We start from the raw sequence: 16,443 nt of genomic DNA on the forward strand, positions 1-16,443 counted from the left end.
AGTAAAATAGAATAAAATAATGCATTGCAATAAAATATTTATCATCGTATTTTTTCGGGAGGCCGGTAAGGAGTGCATTACAGTAGTCGAGTTGGCTTGAGATAAAGGCATGGATCTGGTTTTCAGCGTCCTTTTGATTTATAAATGGCCGTACTTTAGCTATGTTTCTAAGGTGGAAGAATTAAGTTTTTGTCAACTTGTTGATTGTGATTTAAAGCTTAGGTCTGAGTCTACCATAACACCAAGACTTAACTCACTCAAATACAGTTAGCAGCTGGATAGACCACAGATGGAAATTAGCTTCTGCTAAATCTGGTGCAAACATATTTTCATGTAACAATGATGAATTGTAAAAAAAAAAAAAAAAAAAAAAAATTAAATAGATTCGGGGCTTTTCAGAATACATCCGGGGCTTGAGCCCAGGTAGCCACCCCCTAGCTCCGCCCCTGGCGAATGTCTTAGTCCTTTAAACAATGTTGGATGATGTAATTGATGGGTCATGAGTCATTTTAGAACAAAAGAAAAATCGCGGATTGATTGATTATTTGCAATTTTATTTTAAATTTCTACTTCCTTCCCACTGACTGCAGCGTTCACTCTCACACTGTCCGACGCGTACCCACACACACACACATACACACACTCCTGTCTGCAACAGCGGGGGGGTCAGACAGAGAGAAGCAGCGCTGTTTTAAGTGAGCATGGTCTATTGAATTGATTGATTGGTTGATTGCTAATTTTATTACTGTACGCCTGGTTTCCAACTGGTTAAGTTTAGGCTAAAAAAAAGAAATAAAAAAATAGGGCGAAAACTTTTTTTTTCTTATAGGGCAAAGAAAACTTTAATTTGTTTTACCTACTTTCTATAGAAGCATCTAAAAATGAAGTTCTATAGAAAGTAGGTCTGCATCCCCTTAACAATTGTGTGTATTGAGCCGTACTGTATTGTACCCATTCTGCATCTGGTAATACAATTTTCAATCAATCATTCCAATAACCACTAACTTCATAATTAAAAACTAAAGAAAAGTTGGATGTGTTAGTTGGTTGGATGTCTTAGTTGAAAGGCAGTTGGATGTGTTAGTTGGTTTGATGTCTTAGTTGAAAGGCAGTTGGATGTGTTAGTTGGTTGGATGCCTTAGTTGAAAGGCAGTTGGATGTGTTAGTTCCAATAACACACAGTTGGATGCGTTAGTTGGTTGGATGCACTTCAAGCTGCTTCCAATAACACACAGTTGGATGTGTTAGTTGGTTGGATGCACTTCCGAGCTGCTTCCACATGGAGGCAACTTGTCTTTTTTGTAGTTGTGGGAACTACTTTTTCTGGCGGATGGTTTTTTCAATAAATCTTCGATTAATGTGTGTTTATTGTATAGCAATAAGGTTGGATGAATGTGGCAGTTGTATAAAAGCATTACACCACTTGCAGTCGTGATTTGTGAACAATAAACCATGCCTAGGGGGGTCTAACGACCACCCCTAGGCATGGTTTATTGTTCACAAACCACTCCTGCGCGTGATGTAATGCTTAAATATGTATAATGTCCTTCAAAACTGCACTATGGAAGATAGGCATGGAGGATGAGAAAATGGCAGCAAAGTAACATTCTGTCATTCAGTTTATGCTCTAGATGAAACCATAGCCTTTTACAGATTTCGTGGTGCTGGTCGTGCCAGATCAGAAGAGCTCAAAAAGGGCAGTTTCACTGTTGGGAGGGTGTTCTCTTCAACCAGTCTCCATCCAACTCTGATTTAGATTGCTAAAACAGCTATATTTCTTCAAGAAAGAGTTGTAGTGCAGTTGAGATGAATTCAGTACGATTCACAGCCTACAGCATGCTCTGCTGGACATCTGAAAGAAGTTTTGAGCCATGTTCTTGTTTTTCTCTGTCATGTAGGTTTCAACTTACAACATTCTAAATGGTTTGCTAATATCAATAGCTGCCAGGAAATAAACTTGGTCCAAGCTGTTCCCATAGCAATGCAATTCCACTCAAAACATATTGTGGCAATGGCAAATGTCCCTAACTGACCACCACACTGTTTCAACAATGTCGGACGGCTCTAGCTTAACTTGGCCTAGTCTTTTTTTTTTTTTTCGTTTTTCTCCCATCCCAATGTTAGTCGTTATGCCAATTCCCAATCCCCTTCCTGGCCGACCCCCTACGGTCGGTCTGGGAGAGTGGAGGTTATCACATGCTTCCTCCGACACATGTGTAGCCAATCAACCGCTTCTTTTTCACCTGGCAGCGCAGACTCTCACTGAGAGGGTGTAACGTGTGGAAGGATCACACTACCCCCCTTAGATCCTTTCCTTGCTGAGCAGGCGCCCCGACCGAACTGTAGGAGTCGCTGTTTACAACGACCAGGACCCACCCACCAGCTTTCCCACCCCTAACACTGCCAATTGTGTTAGTATGAACGACCAGCCAAGCTGGTAGCAATGCCGAGAGCTGGGCTCGAACCCAGCATCTCCTGCACTAGTGGCGAGCGCCTTGCCCACTGCGCCACTTAGCCGCCCAACTTGGCCTAGTCTTGTTTTCCACTGAAGATAAAACAAGGGTGGAAGCAAAGTTTTACAGTTGTTTTCTGTTGCTTACATTGTCAAATGATTGCACAAAAATGACTAACACTGGATTTGAGATAGAACAATGAGTGAGGTTAACGTGCATTTTCAGTTACAAATAAAAAAAACGAAACAAAACAGTGAAATCAATTCACAGCTAAACTTAAACAAGAGACAGGATCACTCCTCCCCAACGTTCACCTCCATCTCCACAGGCTCATCCTCTGCTGCAGTGAGCATTAGTCAAGTTTAATGCCCTTTGAAGAGGTTTGATTGATTACCATTTTGAATGACTCATGAAAATCATCTAATCAATTCAATTCATACTATTCATTTATAAGGTTATAAAATCCAAGTTAAGAATACTCGTCTTATGCCAAGTCTAAAAAAGGCTGTTTAGAAAGTAACCATTTCTTTGTTACACTCTGGTTGGTTCCAGTGGGACATACATAAGTACAACCTATGCACACATAGGGCCTACAGCTGTCTGACAGAGGCCTGTCAGTTGACCTTTGCTTCAATGACACCATAATACACTTACATACTTCCTAACGACTCTACAAGTGACATCATTTATAATCTTTATCATTAGGACTTTCTAACCAGCCATCCCGACACACACAACAATATATACACCGTCTATTTTGGAACTGAATATGTTGACGTCAAAAAAGGTTCAAGTTTCTTTAATAGTTGTCATACAGAAGTACAGAATACTTTTATACAAAATGCTTCAACACATTGCATTTTGCATCAACACAATGGTATAAAAAGTGGAAGACTGATTGATTGAAAATTGTATTAGCAGATGCAGAATGGGTACAATACAGTACGGCTCAATATACAATTGTTAAGGGGATGCAGACCAGAGAAAAACTTTCATCTTGTTTACATCAGGGTCCCCCATTTTCAATTCATAATGACATTTATGATCCAGACATTTATTTAGACAAGAAGCAGAGCTTTGAAGCTTCCCTGGTGTGTCCATGAGGAGTTGAGTGCATGAGGAGTTGAGTGCATGAGTTGTGAGGAGTGCACGAGTTAAGTGCATGAGTTGTGAGGAGTGCACAAGTTGAGTGCATGAGTTGTGAGGAGTGCACAAGTTGAGTGCATGAATTGTGAGGAGTGCACGAGGAGTTGAGGAGTGCACGAGTTGAGTGCATGAGTCGAGTGCGTGAGGAGTTGAGTGCGTGAGTTGAGTGCATGAGGAGTTGAGTGCATGAGTTGTGCATGAGGAGTTGTGAGGAGTGCACGAGGAGTTGAGTGCATGAGGAGTTGCACCAGTCACTCCTGCTTCCAGTTGTCATGACCTTTTGCTTTTATTTTTGTACTGAGAAATTGTTTAACATTTGAAGAATCTCAGTAAACTTTGTTATATATAAAAAAAATAGTACCTTTGTTTGGAATCTCATCCGATAGAATCCAGTTTTTATAATAATTTTAGGATTTCCTCCACAGCTTGCAAACCAAGACTATTATTACACTTGATTGTCTTTCCATGTGAATGACATTCTGGATCAAAGTACTCAACTAGGTGAAGGTAACAGAGTGCATGGACAGGACGTTGCCTGGTTTACTTTCAACCAGACTGTCCTTGGGAGACTTCTGGAGCCAAACAGTTAAAGGATTTATTTGACCATTTTACATTTACATTTTTACATTTAGTCATTTAGCTGACGCTTTTATCCAAAGCGACTTACAAGTTCTGTACGACAAGCCATCAGGAAGGGCACAACTCTATCAGCTGAGCAACAATGTTCATCAAAGTGTTGAGTGCTACCGTGTAGGTTAGTTTATTAGGACAAGTGCATGACAGTACGGTTAGTTAGGGTTAGATTTTTTTTTTTTTTTTTTTTTTTTTTTTTTTTTTTTATTTTTTTTTTTAATTTTATTTCAGATAATGGTTGAAGAATGACAAGTTGCCAAAAGGTTTTGTAGTGCCCACCCATTGATTTAAAATACATTTGCAGATATTTCCCAATCTTTATCTAGTATACAGTACATGATTTTTACAATAACATGGAGATAATGTAATTATATTTAGCTTGGGCCAGTCTACATGAGCAAATGTCCCCAACTGACTCCCTTATTGAAGCATGCATGTCGTGTTCTGGCTTAACTAGGCTGGCTTAGTCTTGTTCTGCTAAACTTGTACCCTTTCAGAAGTTCATTGTGTAATAACGGCTATATTGTTTCAGTCTCTTTGGCTCTCTACCAAATCTGGTGGCCAAATGTGTGGATAGGTCAAAAGCTGACAAATGCTTTAGGGGGAAAACGACTTGTAATGTCCAACATGGTGGACATGAAGAGTGGTCATAATCATAAACTGGACTTTTTGAAGAAGTCTTTATCACACAGGAACACACACATGCAATTTGTTGGGCCGCCGATGAAATTGTCAGGGACGCGACAGCGTTCGTGATCTGTTGTGCATGTTTTTCCATTGGGTTTCTCTTATCGGGAGGGGAAACCATTGAGAGCTTGGGGAGAACACGCAAACTCCACAGAGGCCTGGGAGATACCCCACCTGGGTACCTTGCAATGCGGAAACCTGGTCCCCAAGCGGCAATCGAACCCTGGACCTTCTAGCTGTGAGGCGACAGTGTTAACCACTACACCACGGTGGTCTCACAGTTGTAGAGGACAGACCAACTGATACTAGCTTGAATACAGCTAAAACTAGTAGGAGAAAAAACCCTGAGCATATTCAGATGCGATAGTTGGCTCATCACTAATGTACATTTCTTTGTATAAATGATAGAGATGAGGCAAGTTTAATGCATATACGTTTTTATACGTTTTCACTTAATCTTTTTATAACAAAAAGTACAACAAACATACCATCTTTTTATAACAAAAAGTACAACAAACATACCACTGCACACAGCAAAATGGTTTTAGATTCACTAATCACAATTAAATGGCTGAATCAAAAAGTGTCATGAAAAATTCTTTAGTTTTTTTTTAGTTACTCGAGATTTTACTTATTTTTATTTTTATTTTCTCTTTTTTCCTCCTTCAGATGATTGGTGGGAATCAGGGTTGTGTGAATGTGTCCTGGAACAAAAATAATCATCAAAAATTAGATGCACATAATATAACTGAAGAATAAAACATTTCCATTTAAGGTCTTAATTATCAACATCAACGGCTACATTTACATGCAGAGAATTACGCTTCGAACCCGTTGCTCAAGTAACCTGGTTCTGGGTTGATCCCATGAAATAAACAATGTGTACCAAAATCAATCACAAAAATCTTAAAATTTTTATTTTCCAAAGACATTTGTTTTCTCTTCCTGGAAACGGTTTGTAATCTGTAGTCTGTATCTTCACGCTGCCCGTTCAAGCTGGGAATCTTACCCCATTATTCCTCCATGCCGTTCTGTATGAAAGGTATCAACACAGAATAGGGGGTCAGAGTTGATTCTGCATCACGCCCGTCTTCAGGTATAGTTAAATTACTGGGGTGGGTTCGCCCCAGCGTCTGTGTGAAAGGCACTGCCTGACACTACGGAACAGGGCTGTGATGCTTTGATGATGCGGTTAATTCTGTGGGGGTTAGCTTGTAGGTAATATCATAACCACAACTATTTTCATAAGTGGAGCACTGCCCCATGCCACTATCCCCACACCACCAACCCATTGGAATATTGCTTTTCCAGCCATCAGATGAAAGGTGCAATAAAACAAAAGCTTGACCCCATGATATAATAGGCTACTTGTTTTTTGTTTTGATCCACTTTTTCTCCCATTTTCTATATTTCTTTCTCCCATCCCAATTTCGTATCATCCAATTCAACCCTCCCCTGTCACGAACGCTGTTTCTTGCCTCCCACAAGCCGGCTGCAATGTGGACTAAGTCATACATAGCACAAGTCCCCTCCGGTACTTGAGGTAACAGCAGTCGCATCTTTTCACCTGCGCAGCTCGATCTCTCAGTGGCGAGGAGTAACGCGTGGGAGGCTCACGCTGCCCCCGACACTTCCTGATTCCACTGTGCAGGCGCACCAACCGACCTGTAGGAGTCGCTGTCCACAACGCCCGATCCCCACCCATCAGTTTCCCACCCCCTAATACGGCCAATGTGTATTAGTACGGACGACCAGCTAAACTGAAAGCAAATGTGGAGCGCTGGGCTCGAACAGCCGAGCCCAGCGTCTCCAGATTTCGTGGCGAGCGCCTTGCCCACTACGCCACGTAGCCGCCCAATAGGCTACTTGTTTTATGTCCAATAATATGCAACGTGAAGATGCAAAATAAAAATAATTTTTTTTGTACATAAACCTGAACTCATACACCAGTCTCCAGAAAACAGTAACACTGCATCATCTACCTGGGGATAAAGCAATTTATGGGACATGGAAACATAGGCTATGTGAAATAACATTTAATGAGGGCAGGGGTAATGCCTGGCACGCACTAGAAGATATTCCAAATCCTAACCAATATTAAAACATGTGGTGGACCCCACACATAACGTTATATTTCACATTTCTTGGTCTTTCATTTTAGAACGCATTGGACAAGTTTGGCAAAATGGAGCACCATGCACTTGAACATTACGCTCAGGTCTAGACTATCCTGCAAGCACTGAAAGGCTCGACATTACCACCTGCTGAATGCAGGTAGAATTCGGCTAAAAGGTGGCTTTCTGGGCCTTTCGGTGCCTTCCATCTTTGTTTGGACCCCTGGAAATATTAGTTATCCTTTTTGGAAAGTTGTGTGTCGAGAGAATAGAGAAAGAAAATAAAAAGCCTTACAATTAGGAGTTCTCGCTCCCGTTTTGGCTGCTCCGTGGCCAGCAAGGTCTCCCCTACATTTTCAAAAGCCTAGAGAAAGCCGTCTTAACTCATCCTCATGAGGTATACATGTCAAATTGATAACGTTTTTCATCGCATGCGTGTGCCTTTGGAGACCCATTTCAGAACCACAACCTGGGAACACAGCATTCCGTCTGAATGCACACGATGGCAGAATCATCAGTTACATGCAGATCTAGGGCTATGCAATATGAAATTCATATCACAATAATCATCTGAAATTTCTTCCAACATTGATATACAGACACAAATCATAGGAAAACCCTGAATAAATGAGTGGAGAAAACGCAGATGCTCATCTCACGCAGATGCTTCCATACAGGTGTACTGCATGATACAATTAAGCAACCGATGTTATGATGCAAGGGGAATTTTCCTGGCATGTGTTGGGTACAAAGTGATCATCATTATACTATGATGAAACATGTTTATCCTGATGGGAGTGGTCGCATGAACATGTCATGAGGGCTCACTGTGTGTGAAAATTATGTGAATCATATGCTATGCCCTTCACAGTCACTAGACCTCAACCCAATTTAATAACTAAGGACGATTTTGGACCGACCTGTTAAGACAGCGCTCTCCGCTGCCACATCAAAACACCAAGTGAGGGAATATCTTTTGGAAGAATGGTGTTCCATCCCTCCAGTAGAGTTCCAGAGAGTTGTAGAATATATGCCAAGGCACATTGAAGCTGTTCTGGCAGCTTGTGGCCCAACACCTTACTACCAAACAATCTTTCCTTTAATTTGTCACCAGTCTGTATTTCACGTTATGTCAGAATTATAATTATTTATTCGCCAAGTACAAGGTTTACAATTTGTGTTAGTGCAAGGTGTCAACATACCATCCAACACAATATACAACATAGTGTCAATGTGTGAATACAAATGCAGTGGGACTGGCTGGGATATGTACTTGAACAGTAAATCACAAGATCAATTATACAATTGGTGTTAATCGCATTGAACTGCATGATGTAATTATGCCCACTAAGACCATACTGGCATTAACAAGAGTATGGTGTATACATGGGTTCTGCAATTTACTTTAATTGCATTACAATTGCATTTTTGGTGTGCATGTAAATGTGGCCCTAAATCACACCTTATACAGGCTTATTGGTAATCAATCAAGAAAGAGAAATGCATATAAACACCATAACCTGTTGAAAGACCATAGACAGGATATTAGGTAGTATCTGGGTAGTAGGTAGTAGGAATGTGCATATTCGGTTGTTAAGTCGTGACATAAACAGTTTCCGGGGCCAGGCGTCCTGCGTTGGCCGAGGCTCTCGTCTTTTCAACACGCCTCAGTTCTGTGTCCCTTCTTGTTTTAATAGATCCGAGTCATGTTTGGGGCGTGTGCTCCTAGTGTCTCCTGGTTTGTGCTCCTAGTGTCTCCTGGTTTGTGCTCCTAGTGTCTCCTGGGCCCTCATTTATCAACGTTGCTACGCACAGATATGTGCGTAACGCGTGCATACGATAATTTCTAAGCAAAGTGTGGGACTTATCAATTTGAACTTGTGCATGACTTTGTGCGTATATCTACGCACAGCTCGGAGCATGCGTGGCGCCCGGTGGTAGAATATGTTTACAACGCGGAAATAAGCACTGACTGCGCTCCGCGTAACTCAACTCGTTATTATTTTGCGCATAGATTGCAGAAATACGGGAACGTTTTGATTATATTTAAAAGGCTTTGCCATTGTTAAACGTAATAAGTGGAACCCTGAAGCTGTAAGCAGAATACAAGTCATATGAACACCCACAATATAGTGTTCTTCCCCCTTCCTATAAGAATGAATAAAAAACGCATTGCAACGAGAACAGAGGTTATTTGTTGAGTTTATGTGTATACAAAACCCTTGCAATAAATGAGTCTTAAATTAATGAAAAGCATACATGCTCTGGATACAGAGCATATATCGTGTGGGTGATATGACTTGTATTCTGCTTACAGAATTCCACGTATTTAGTTTTACAATGTCAAAGCCTTTTAATATAAATCAAAACGTTCCCGTATTTCTGCAATCTATGCGCAAAATAATAACGAGTTGAGTTCTAACAAAGAACGTATTACATGCTGGGTAGGCTGATATAGTAAACTATGATATGAATATGATATGATATAATGGTATACTGGTCCGTCCGAGGATAGCTTGGAGTCGGATAGCCATTAAATGCCATTTGAGAATATAGGCTATTAATGCAAAGTGACGGCCTATAGCCTATACATATTATTTAATGTTTTCATAAGCGTAAAGATACAACAGCTAGATTAATGATCAAGTTGGTTTACTGTATGCAGGGCTTCGCAGGGCTGTGCCATGTGTTATTAAATATGCGCAAGTTACTGCATAATGTAGGCTATGGCTGCTATTATATGTAATTCATATAGGCTACCTAATACCGACAACAAAATAGATTGTATGCCTCTAGTACAAATCATATTATACCCGGTAGCCAATCGAACAGAACGAATAAAGGCATTCATATTCCAGCATGGTTATAATGACACACTAACGCCAAACAGTGGTTAACGAACGGTCTTTATTAGTATTTTGAGCTGTCCAGGCAGAATTGCAGCAATGGTCTTAGTCTTGATATCTGACATCACCATGTACAAGTCCGCCAGCCTGTTATTTATCCCATAACATGGGTTGTGTCTTCTTGGTTCCGTGAACAATCTCGCTCGTGGAGTTTCTCATAGTTCGCTCGGGTCAGTCCATTATTTAACATCCCATGGGGGGTGTTTCATGACGAGCATTGACGGTAGAACAAAGAGGTATTTATCAACTCGAAGGAGCGTAGGACCCGTGTACGCACGGTTGATAAATCCCAATATTTCTGTGCGTACACACATTCTAAATTCTGTGCTTACGTACGAACATAGAACACTTTCTAAGAATTGTTGATAAATGAGGGCCCTGGTTTGTGCTCCTAGTGTCTCCTGGTTTGTGCTCCTAGTATCTCCTGGTTTGTGCTCCTAGTGTCTCCTGGTTTGTGCTCCTAGTGTCTCCTGGTTTGTGCTCCTAGTTTGTGCTCCTAGTGTCTCCTGGTTTGTGCTCCTAGTGTCTCCTGGTTTGTGCTCCTAGTGTCTCCTGGTTTGTGCTCCTAGTGTCTCCTGCTGTCTGAAGCAGAGCGTTTGACCCCGGACATGAATATATGTCACGTGCGACGTCATGACTTAACAACTGAATAGACACCTTAAACGTTTGAAGACAATGCAAAATACAGTGTCTCAGGAGGTAGAGTGGTCTAGAGACAGTGTCTCAGGAGGTAGAGCGGTCATCTGGTAATCAGAAGGTTAGGATTAGACAGTGGCTCAGAAGGTAGAGCGGTCATCTGGTAATCAGAAGGTTAGGATTAGACAGTGGTTCAGGAGGTAGAGCAGTCGTCTGGTAATCAGAAGGTTAGGATTAAACACTGGCTCAGGAGGTAGAGCAGTCGGCTGGTAATCAGAAGGTTAGGGTTAGACAGTGGCTCAGGAGGTAGAGCAGTCGTCTGGTAATCAGAAGGTTAGGATTAAACAGTGGCTCAGGAGGTAGAGCAGTCGTCTGGTAATCAGAAGGTTAGGATTAAACAGTGGCTCGAGCAGTCGGCTGGTAATCAGAAGGTTAGGGTTAGACAGTGGCTCAGGAGGTAGAGCAGTCAATCGGAAGGTTCCCGGTTCGATTCTGGCTCCTCCTGGCACCGTGTCGAAGTGTCCTTGAGCAAGACACTTAACCCATAAAGGCTCCCGATGAGCAGGACGGCACCTTGCATGTAAAGTGCTTTGGATAAAAGCTCCATCCATTTACCTTAAAACAGGATATTACAGTAGGTTGTATCTGGAATATTAATGTGCATGTAAAATGCACCCATTGACGGGTCAGAGGAAGACAAGCTGACCTGAAGGGGTTCTTTACTTCTTAGAAGGGTCTTCCTTGGCCTGATGGGCCTGTAGCACAGCAACCGCCTCCTCCACCTGAAAGTGTAGAAGAGAGGAAGATAACACAGGATAATGTCATAATAACCAATAATCAATACATTTAACCTCCAGGTCAAAATATATGATAATGTCATAATGACCAATAATCAATACATTTAACCTCCGGGTTAAAAGACAGGATAATGTCATAAAACCACAACCAGTAATCAATACATTTAAACTCCAGGTTAAAAGAGGATAATGTCATAATACCACAACCAGTAATCAATACATTTAACCTCCAGGTTAAAAGAGGATAATGTCATAATACCACAACCAGTAATCAATAGATTTAACCTCCAGGTTAAAAGAGGATAATGTCATAATACCACAACCAGTAATCATAAACCTCCAGGTTAAAAGAGGGTATTGTCATAAAACCATAACCAGCAATCAATACATTTAACCTCCAAGTTACAAGGGGCACTACACCAGTAAAATAATGACAATTTATTTTGCACACAATCTCACATATATGATATATCCTAAAGCTGCAAACAGGCTCACACAAATGGCTGAAGCCAGTGAGAGAACCCTCCAATCGGTGATGAGATGTCAAATCTGGGACTGCTCCCTAGACAATTAATGGGGCTCCGATTTTATGAGGCCATAAAATGTTTGTGAGCTCTTATTCCCAAATTAGGTTTACATTCTAACATTGATAAAATATCCAAACTACAATAACACCTAATTTTCATACTGCGGAAAAAAATACATTTCCAGGTTTTCCAAGATGTGTGGCAGCAATGTTCAACACATGATTCAAAAAGAATGGCCTCACTTCAGAAACGGTGCATAATATGTGTATATTATACAAACCTTAGAATGCAGGGATTCAGGGGACTCGAGCATATGTAGTAGTTCAGAGTTGTCAATCTCCAGAAGCATACCAGTGATTTTCCCAGCCAGGTTGGGGTGAAGGGCCTGAATCAGTGGGTACAGTCGCTCACCTACACCAGAGGAGATCATTAGACACTTAGACGGTAGAATGCCCCCATCTACATGGTTGGCAAAAATCAGGGATCCACTGCTGCCACCAGTACATACCCAGCAGCTGTTTCTGTTCCATGAGAGGAGCAGCAGCCAGCATGGAGGCTGTGAGCGGCTCCTGGCCTCTGATGTGCACCGCCGGCTCAACCAGAGACTGGGGAACAACCTTACAACACATAGCAGCAGGAAATATTTAACACTTATAAGTGTGCATGAAATACAGTGATATGACCAAACCACTAGCTACTTCACAATGATGTATGTTGACATATTTTTTGTCAAACCAACACCACATGGAATAAGTAGTTCAACTACATCCAAACTACATTGTGGACAATTATCACAATCTGAGCCTGGAATATATAGGACCACAGAGGAGCAACCAAACTGACAGTAGAGCTAATAGGACGTGCCATCTCAATCCCTGTGGTCTCTTGCTGTTGGCAGTGGGATTAGAGTGGTGAAAGAAAGAGTAGGTACATCATCAGGGTCATCAGGTGGGCAACCTCCTCCTTTTCCTTTTCATGACCCATGATCTCCAGAGGGCTCAGCAGTGATCCCCGTCATCTCAGGTTCACCTCCCTCAGCTCCATACCCTCCTGTCTCCATCTTCAGCTACACCCCCTCAGCTCCATACCCTCCTGTCTCCATCTCAGCTACACCCCCTCAGCTCCATACCCTCCTGTCTCCATCTTCAGCTACACCCCCTCAGCTCCATACCTTCCCGTCTCCATCTTCAGCTACACCCCCTCAGCTCCATACCCTCCTGTCTCCATCTTCAGCTACACCCCCTCAGCTCCATACCCTCCTGTCTCCATCTTCAGCTACACCCCCTCAGCTCCATACCCTCCTGTCTCCATCTTCAGCTACACCCCCTCAGCTCCATACCCTCCTGTCTCCATCTTCAGCTACACCCCCTCAGCTCCATACCCTCCTGTCTCCATCTTCAGCTACACCCCCTCGGCTCCATACCCTCCTGTCTCCATCTTCAAAACCAGTTGCAGTCTTTCCTTTAATCCAAAGCCAATTGGTGATCTTTTCCCCTGCATTTGACAACATATCGATTGCTTGTTGGAGGGAACATCCCCTCACCCCCATGTTGTTCAACAGACTGGCTGTAGATAGCAACGGATCCCCTGCATCCCACTTCTACAGGAAAAGTCTTCCAGCTGTTTTGGGCAGCTTCAGTTGTCAGTTCAGAGTATTTGGTATTTTTCCCTCTTATAAGCTTCTTTAAAGGCCAACTTGCAGGTTAAACCCTACTCTGCAATTATGGGTAGTTTACATCATTGGTATCTAATTAATTTTTTTTCCCTCATTTGACGCCGGAAATGCCACTCAGAAAGGGTTAAAAAGGTCCACGCACGAATAACATGCACAGAGCGAATAAAAAAGCTTATCAGACGCTAGCACGGCTGTGACGTCACTTCAGGCAACTTATGCCTTATGCCCGTCCGAGTCATAGTACTACTGGCTATATGGCTCCTGCTAACGTTAGCATTATGTCTACTGTCGTGAACCATTTTAAATCGGGCCATGCAAAAGTTTGGGGAACAAGTAAAATGTGCAGGTCCTCTTCTCAGACCTGTGGGGCAAAGCACTGCACACACATCATGCCGGCTAGCAAGCTACATGTCACGGCATGTTGATAGCACAATAGTAGCCCACTCGGTGCATCAGTCACAAAACGGGCTACCACGATAGCTATGAGCTAACTAACGTTACAAGCTCAAACACCTTATAACTACTACTATTGTCGTGTCCATAAGTTCCTTGGCAGAATACTTGTGAGGACAAAGGTATACAAAGAGGAGAGAACCATTTTAAATCAGGCATTGTTATGATTTTCGAGAATTCTGGCTACCAAGCTAAGCTACGTTAGCTAACTTAGCTAGCTACTAACGTTATATACACAATATGTACAACGACACAATGATTTACATTATTACAAATATGGTAACGTGGTTGTGGCTTTTACAAATAGTGGTTCGCTTTAGGAGCAATAGTGTTAGTGAAACAGATACATTTTCATTCATCACTCCTCGGCTAGTAGTAGCAAGGCTCTCTGCTTCCTGCCACTAGCTGTGTGTGACTCTCAGAGCCCCTCACTGCCCTGCACCTGATGTGACGTCAGCATTAAGATGACACGCGCACGTTATTGATCCATGGATTAAAATATGCATGTGCGTGGAGCTTGTGGTTTGGTCGACAAAATGTTTGATAAAAACGCTAAAGCTGGGTCAATTTCGAATTTTTTTCCCCCTCTTCATGAAAGTCAGCGTTGGCCTAGTCACATTGTTTATTGAACACAAATACAACCTGCAAGTTGGCCTTTAACACCCATGGTGCTGTAAATTCCACAACGTATGCCAGCTTGGCTGTTGTGGACCACAAGACCATGTCTGGCTGGAGTGTTGTAGCCAGTGTTGGGCAAGTTACTTTAAAAAAGTAACTAGTTACAGTTACTAGTTACTTCTTCCAAAAAGTAACTAAATTACTTATTCAGTTACAAATTATAAAAGTAACTAGTTACTTCAGAAAGTAACGATTGCGTTACTTTCAAGTACATTTTTAACAAACAACATACACAAATCTAAACTATTTTAATGTTGCTGTGGGACAAAGTGAGACTAGCCTCCAATCAAATGCCATGTATGTAGATATTATAATTACTATGTTTATATAGTGGATCATACAAATACAAACACAATAGATGTTTTGGAACTTTTGATATGTATTGCCCCTCAACAGGCTACAACTGGGCAACATTAAATTATGCTCGTTAAGCACTATACCAAAAATAACAAATATATACTGATTGAAATTGTACTCAACCTCAGCCAATCGTCAGCATGTATGCGCTTGTCTCGCGCGCTGCCCACTAACCAAGGAAGGAAAAAAAGTATTGCCTCTCTGTGCAGAGATCTAGTTGGTCTGATGAAAAAAAGTCCTTCAATCATAGTAATGTGCCGCATTTTTTGGCAGTAACGGTAACAGCGTTATTAAGGTTGGAAGAGTTACTGAAACACCGTTATTTATAACGCCGTTATTCCCATCACTGGTTGTAGCCAAAAGGTCTGGGAGGAAACGCAAGCTTTTCTTCCAAGTCCATGTACATTTTCCAATCCCAAGCAGCCTGTTGAATGCATGCACCCTTCAATGTTGTATGGTGCTCTGGATGCCTGTTGGTACAAATGGTGTGAAGTGGACTTTTCCTGACAAAAAGCATTTGCGATTGTTCCAAAATTGATGCCCGCTATCTGAGAACTTGGTTATGCCACCAAGTGTAAAGCCCTTGGATGAGGCTCGTAGTGCATTCTGTTCAAATGTGCCTTTAGTGAAAATGAAGGTTGTTGTACTGTACTGTGTTGGGCGATGACAACATAATTTAAAGGAGACATGTATTGCTATTCCTTGCACTATTTGTTTCAAGTTTCTTTATTAGTTGTCAATGCATACAGAAGTACAGAATACTTTTATATAAAATGCTTCTTTGTTTTGCTCCAGAGATTGTGCTAGATAAAAATAAATAAGTATAGTAAGTATAAAATAGAAGTCAAGTACGTAGACAAAAGTGTTCAATATATACATATATACAATGTACAATGCAGTTACTGAGTTACAATACAATATACTATATACTATGCAGTACAATGCATAAATGGGATGCGGTACAATTTACAGTAAGGTGTAATGAGGTATGGGTTGTAGTGCAAATTCTTTACCAATAAATATAAAGTGTGTTTAGGTGTCTAAAGTGGGTAAAGTGGGTGCTGCAGTGAGTTGTTTGTTTAAAGTGAGTGTGTGCGTGTGGATGTGTGTGCTGTGAGTGCATTTGATGGTTGTTACATAGTGTTATCGTCATTTAGCATTCTGATGGCCTGAGGATAGAAGCTTCTTCTGAGTCTCTTTGTGCTTGCCATGAGACTCCGGTATCGCTTGCTTGACCGCAGCAGTTCAAAGAGGCAGTTGTTTGGGTGGCTGGAGTCTTTGATTATTCTCTTAGCCTTACCCATGCACCGCTTGTTGTAAATGTCTTGGAGAGTGGAAAGCCCACCTCCAATTGTGCGTTCGGCTGAACGGGCCACTCTCT

General features: G+C 41.7%; 1 protein-coding gene across 1 annotated transcript in view; it reads right to left on the bottom strand.

Annotated features, from left to right (window-relative positions):
• Positions 1-5,488: 5,488 nt before the first annotated feature.
• pabpc1l (poly(A) binding protein, cytoplasmic 1-like) overlaps positions 5,489-16,443 on the bottom strand; it is an 87,526-nt gene continuing 76,571 nt past the window's right edge. The window contains exons 13-16 of the mRNA XM_084332906.1: positions 12,408-12,516; positions 12,180-12,310; positions 11,282-11,357; positions 5,489-5,623 (exon numbers count right to left, since the gene is read on the bottom strand). Coding sequence (XP_084189032.1) covers positions 11,295-11,357; positions 12,180-12,310; positions 12,408-12,516 — 303 coding nt within the window. The 3' untranslated portion in view covers positions 5,489-5,623; positions 11,282-11,294. The remainder of the gene's footprint in view (positions 5,624-11,281; positions 11,358-12,179; positions 12,311-12,407; positions 12,517-16,443) is intronic.

This window comes from Notolepis coatsorum (assembly GCF_963971535.1).
Source record: "Notolepis coatsorum genome assembly, chromosome: 17".
Classification (NCBI taxonomy): Eukaryota; Metazoa; Chordata; class Actinopteri; order Aulopiformes; family Paralepididae; genus Notolepis; species Notolepis coatsorum.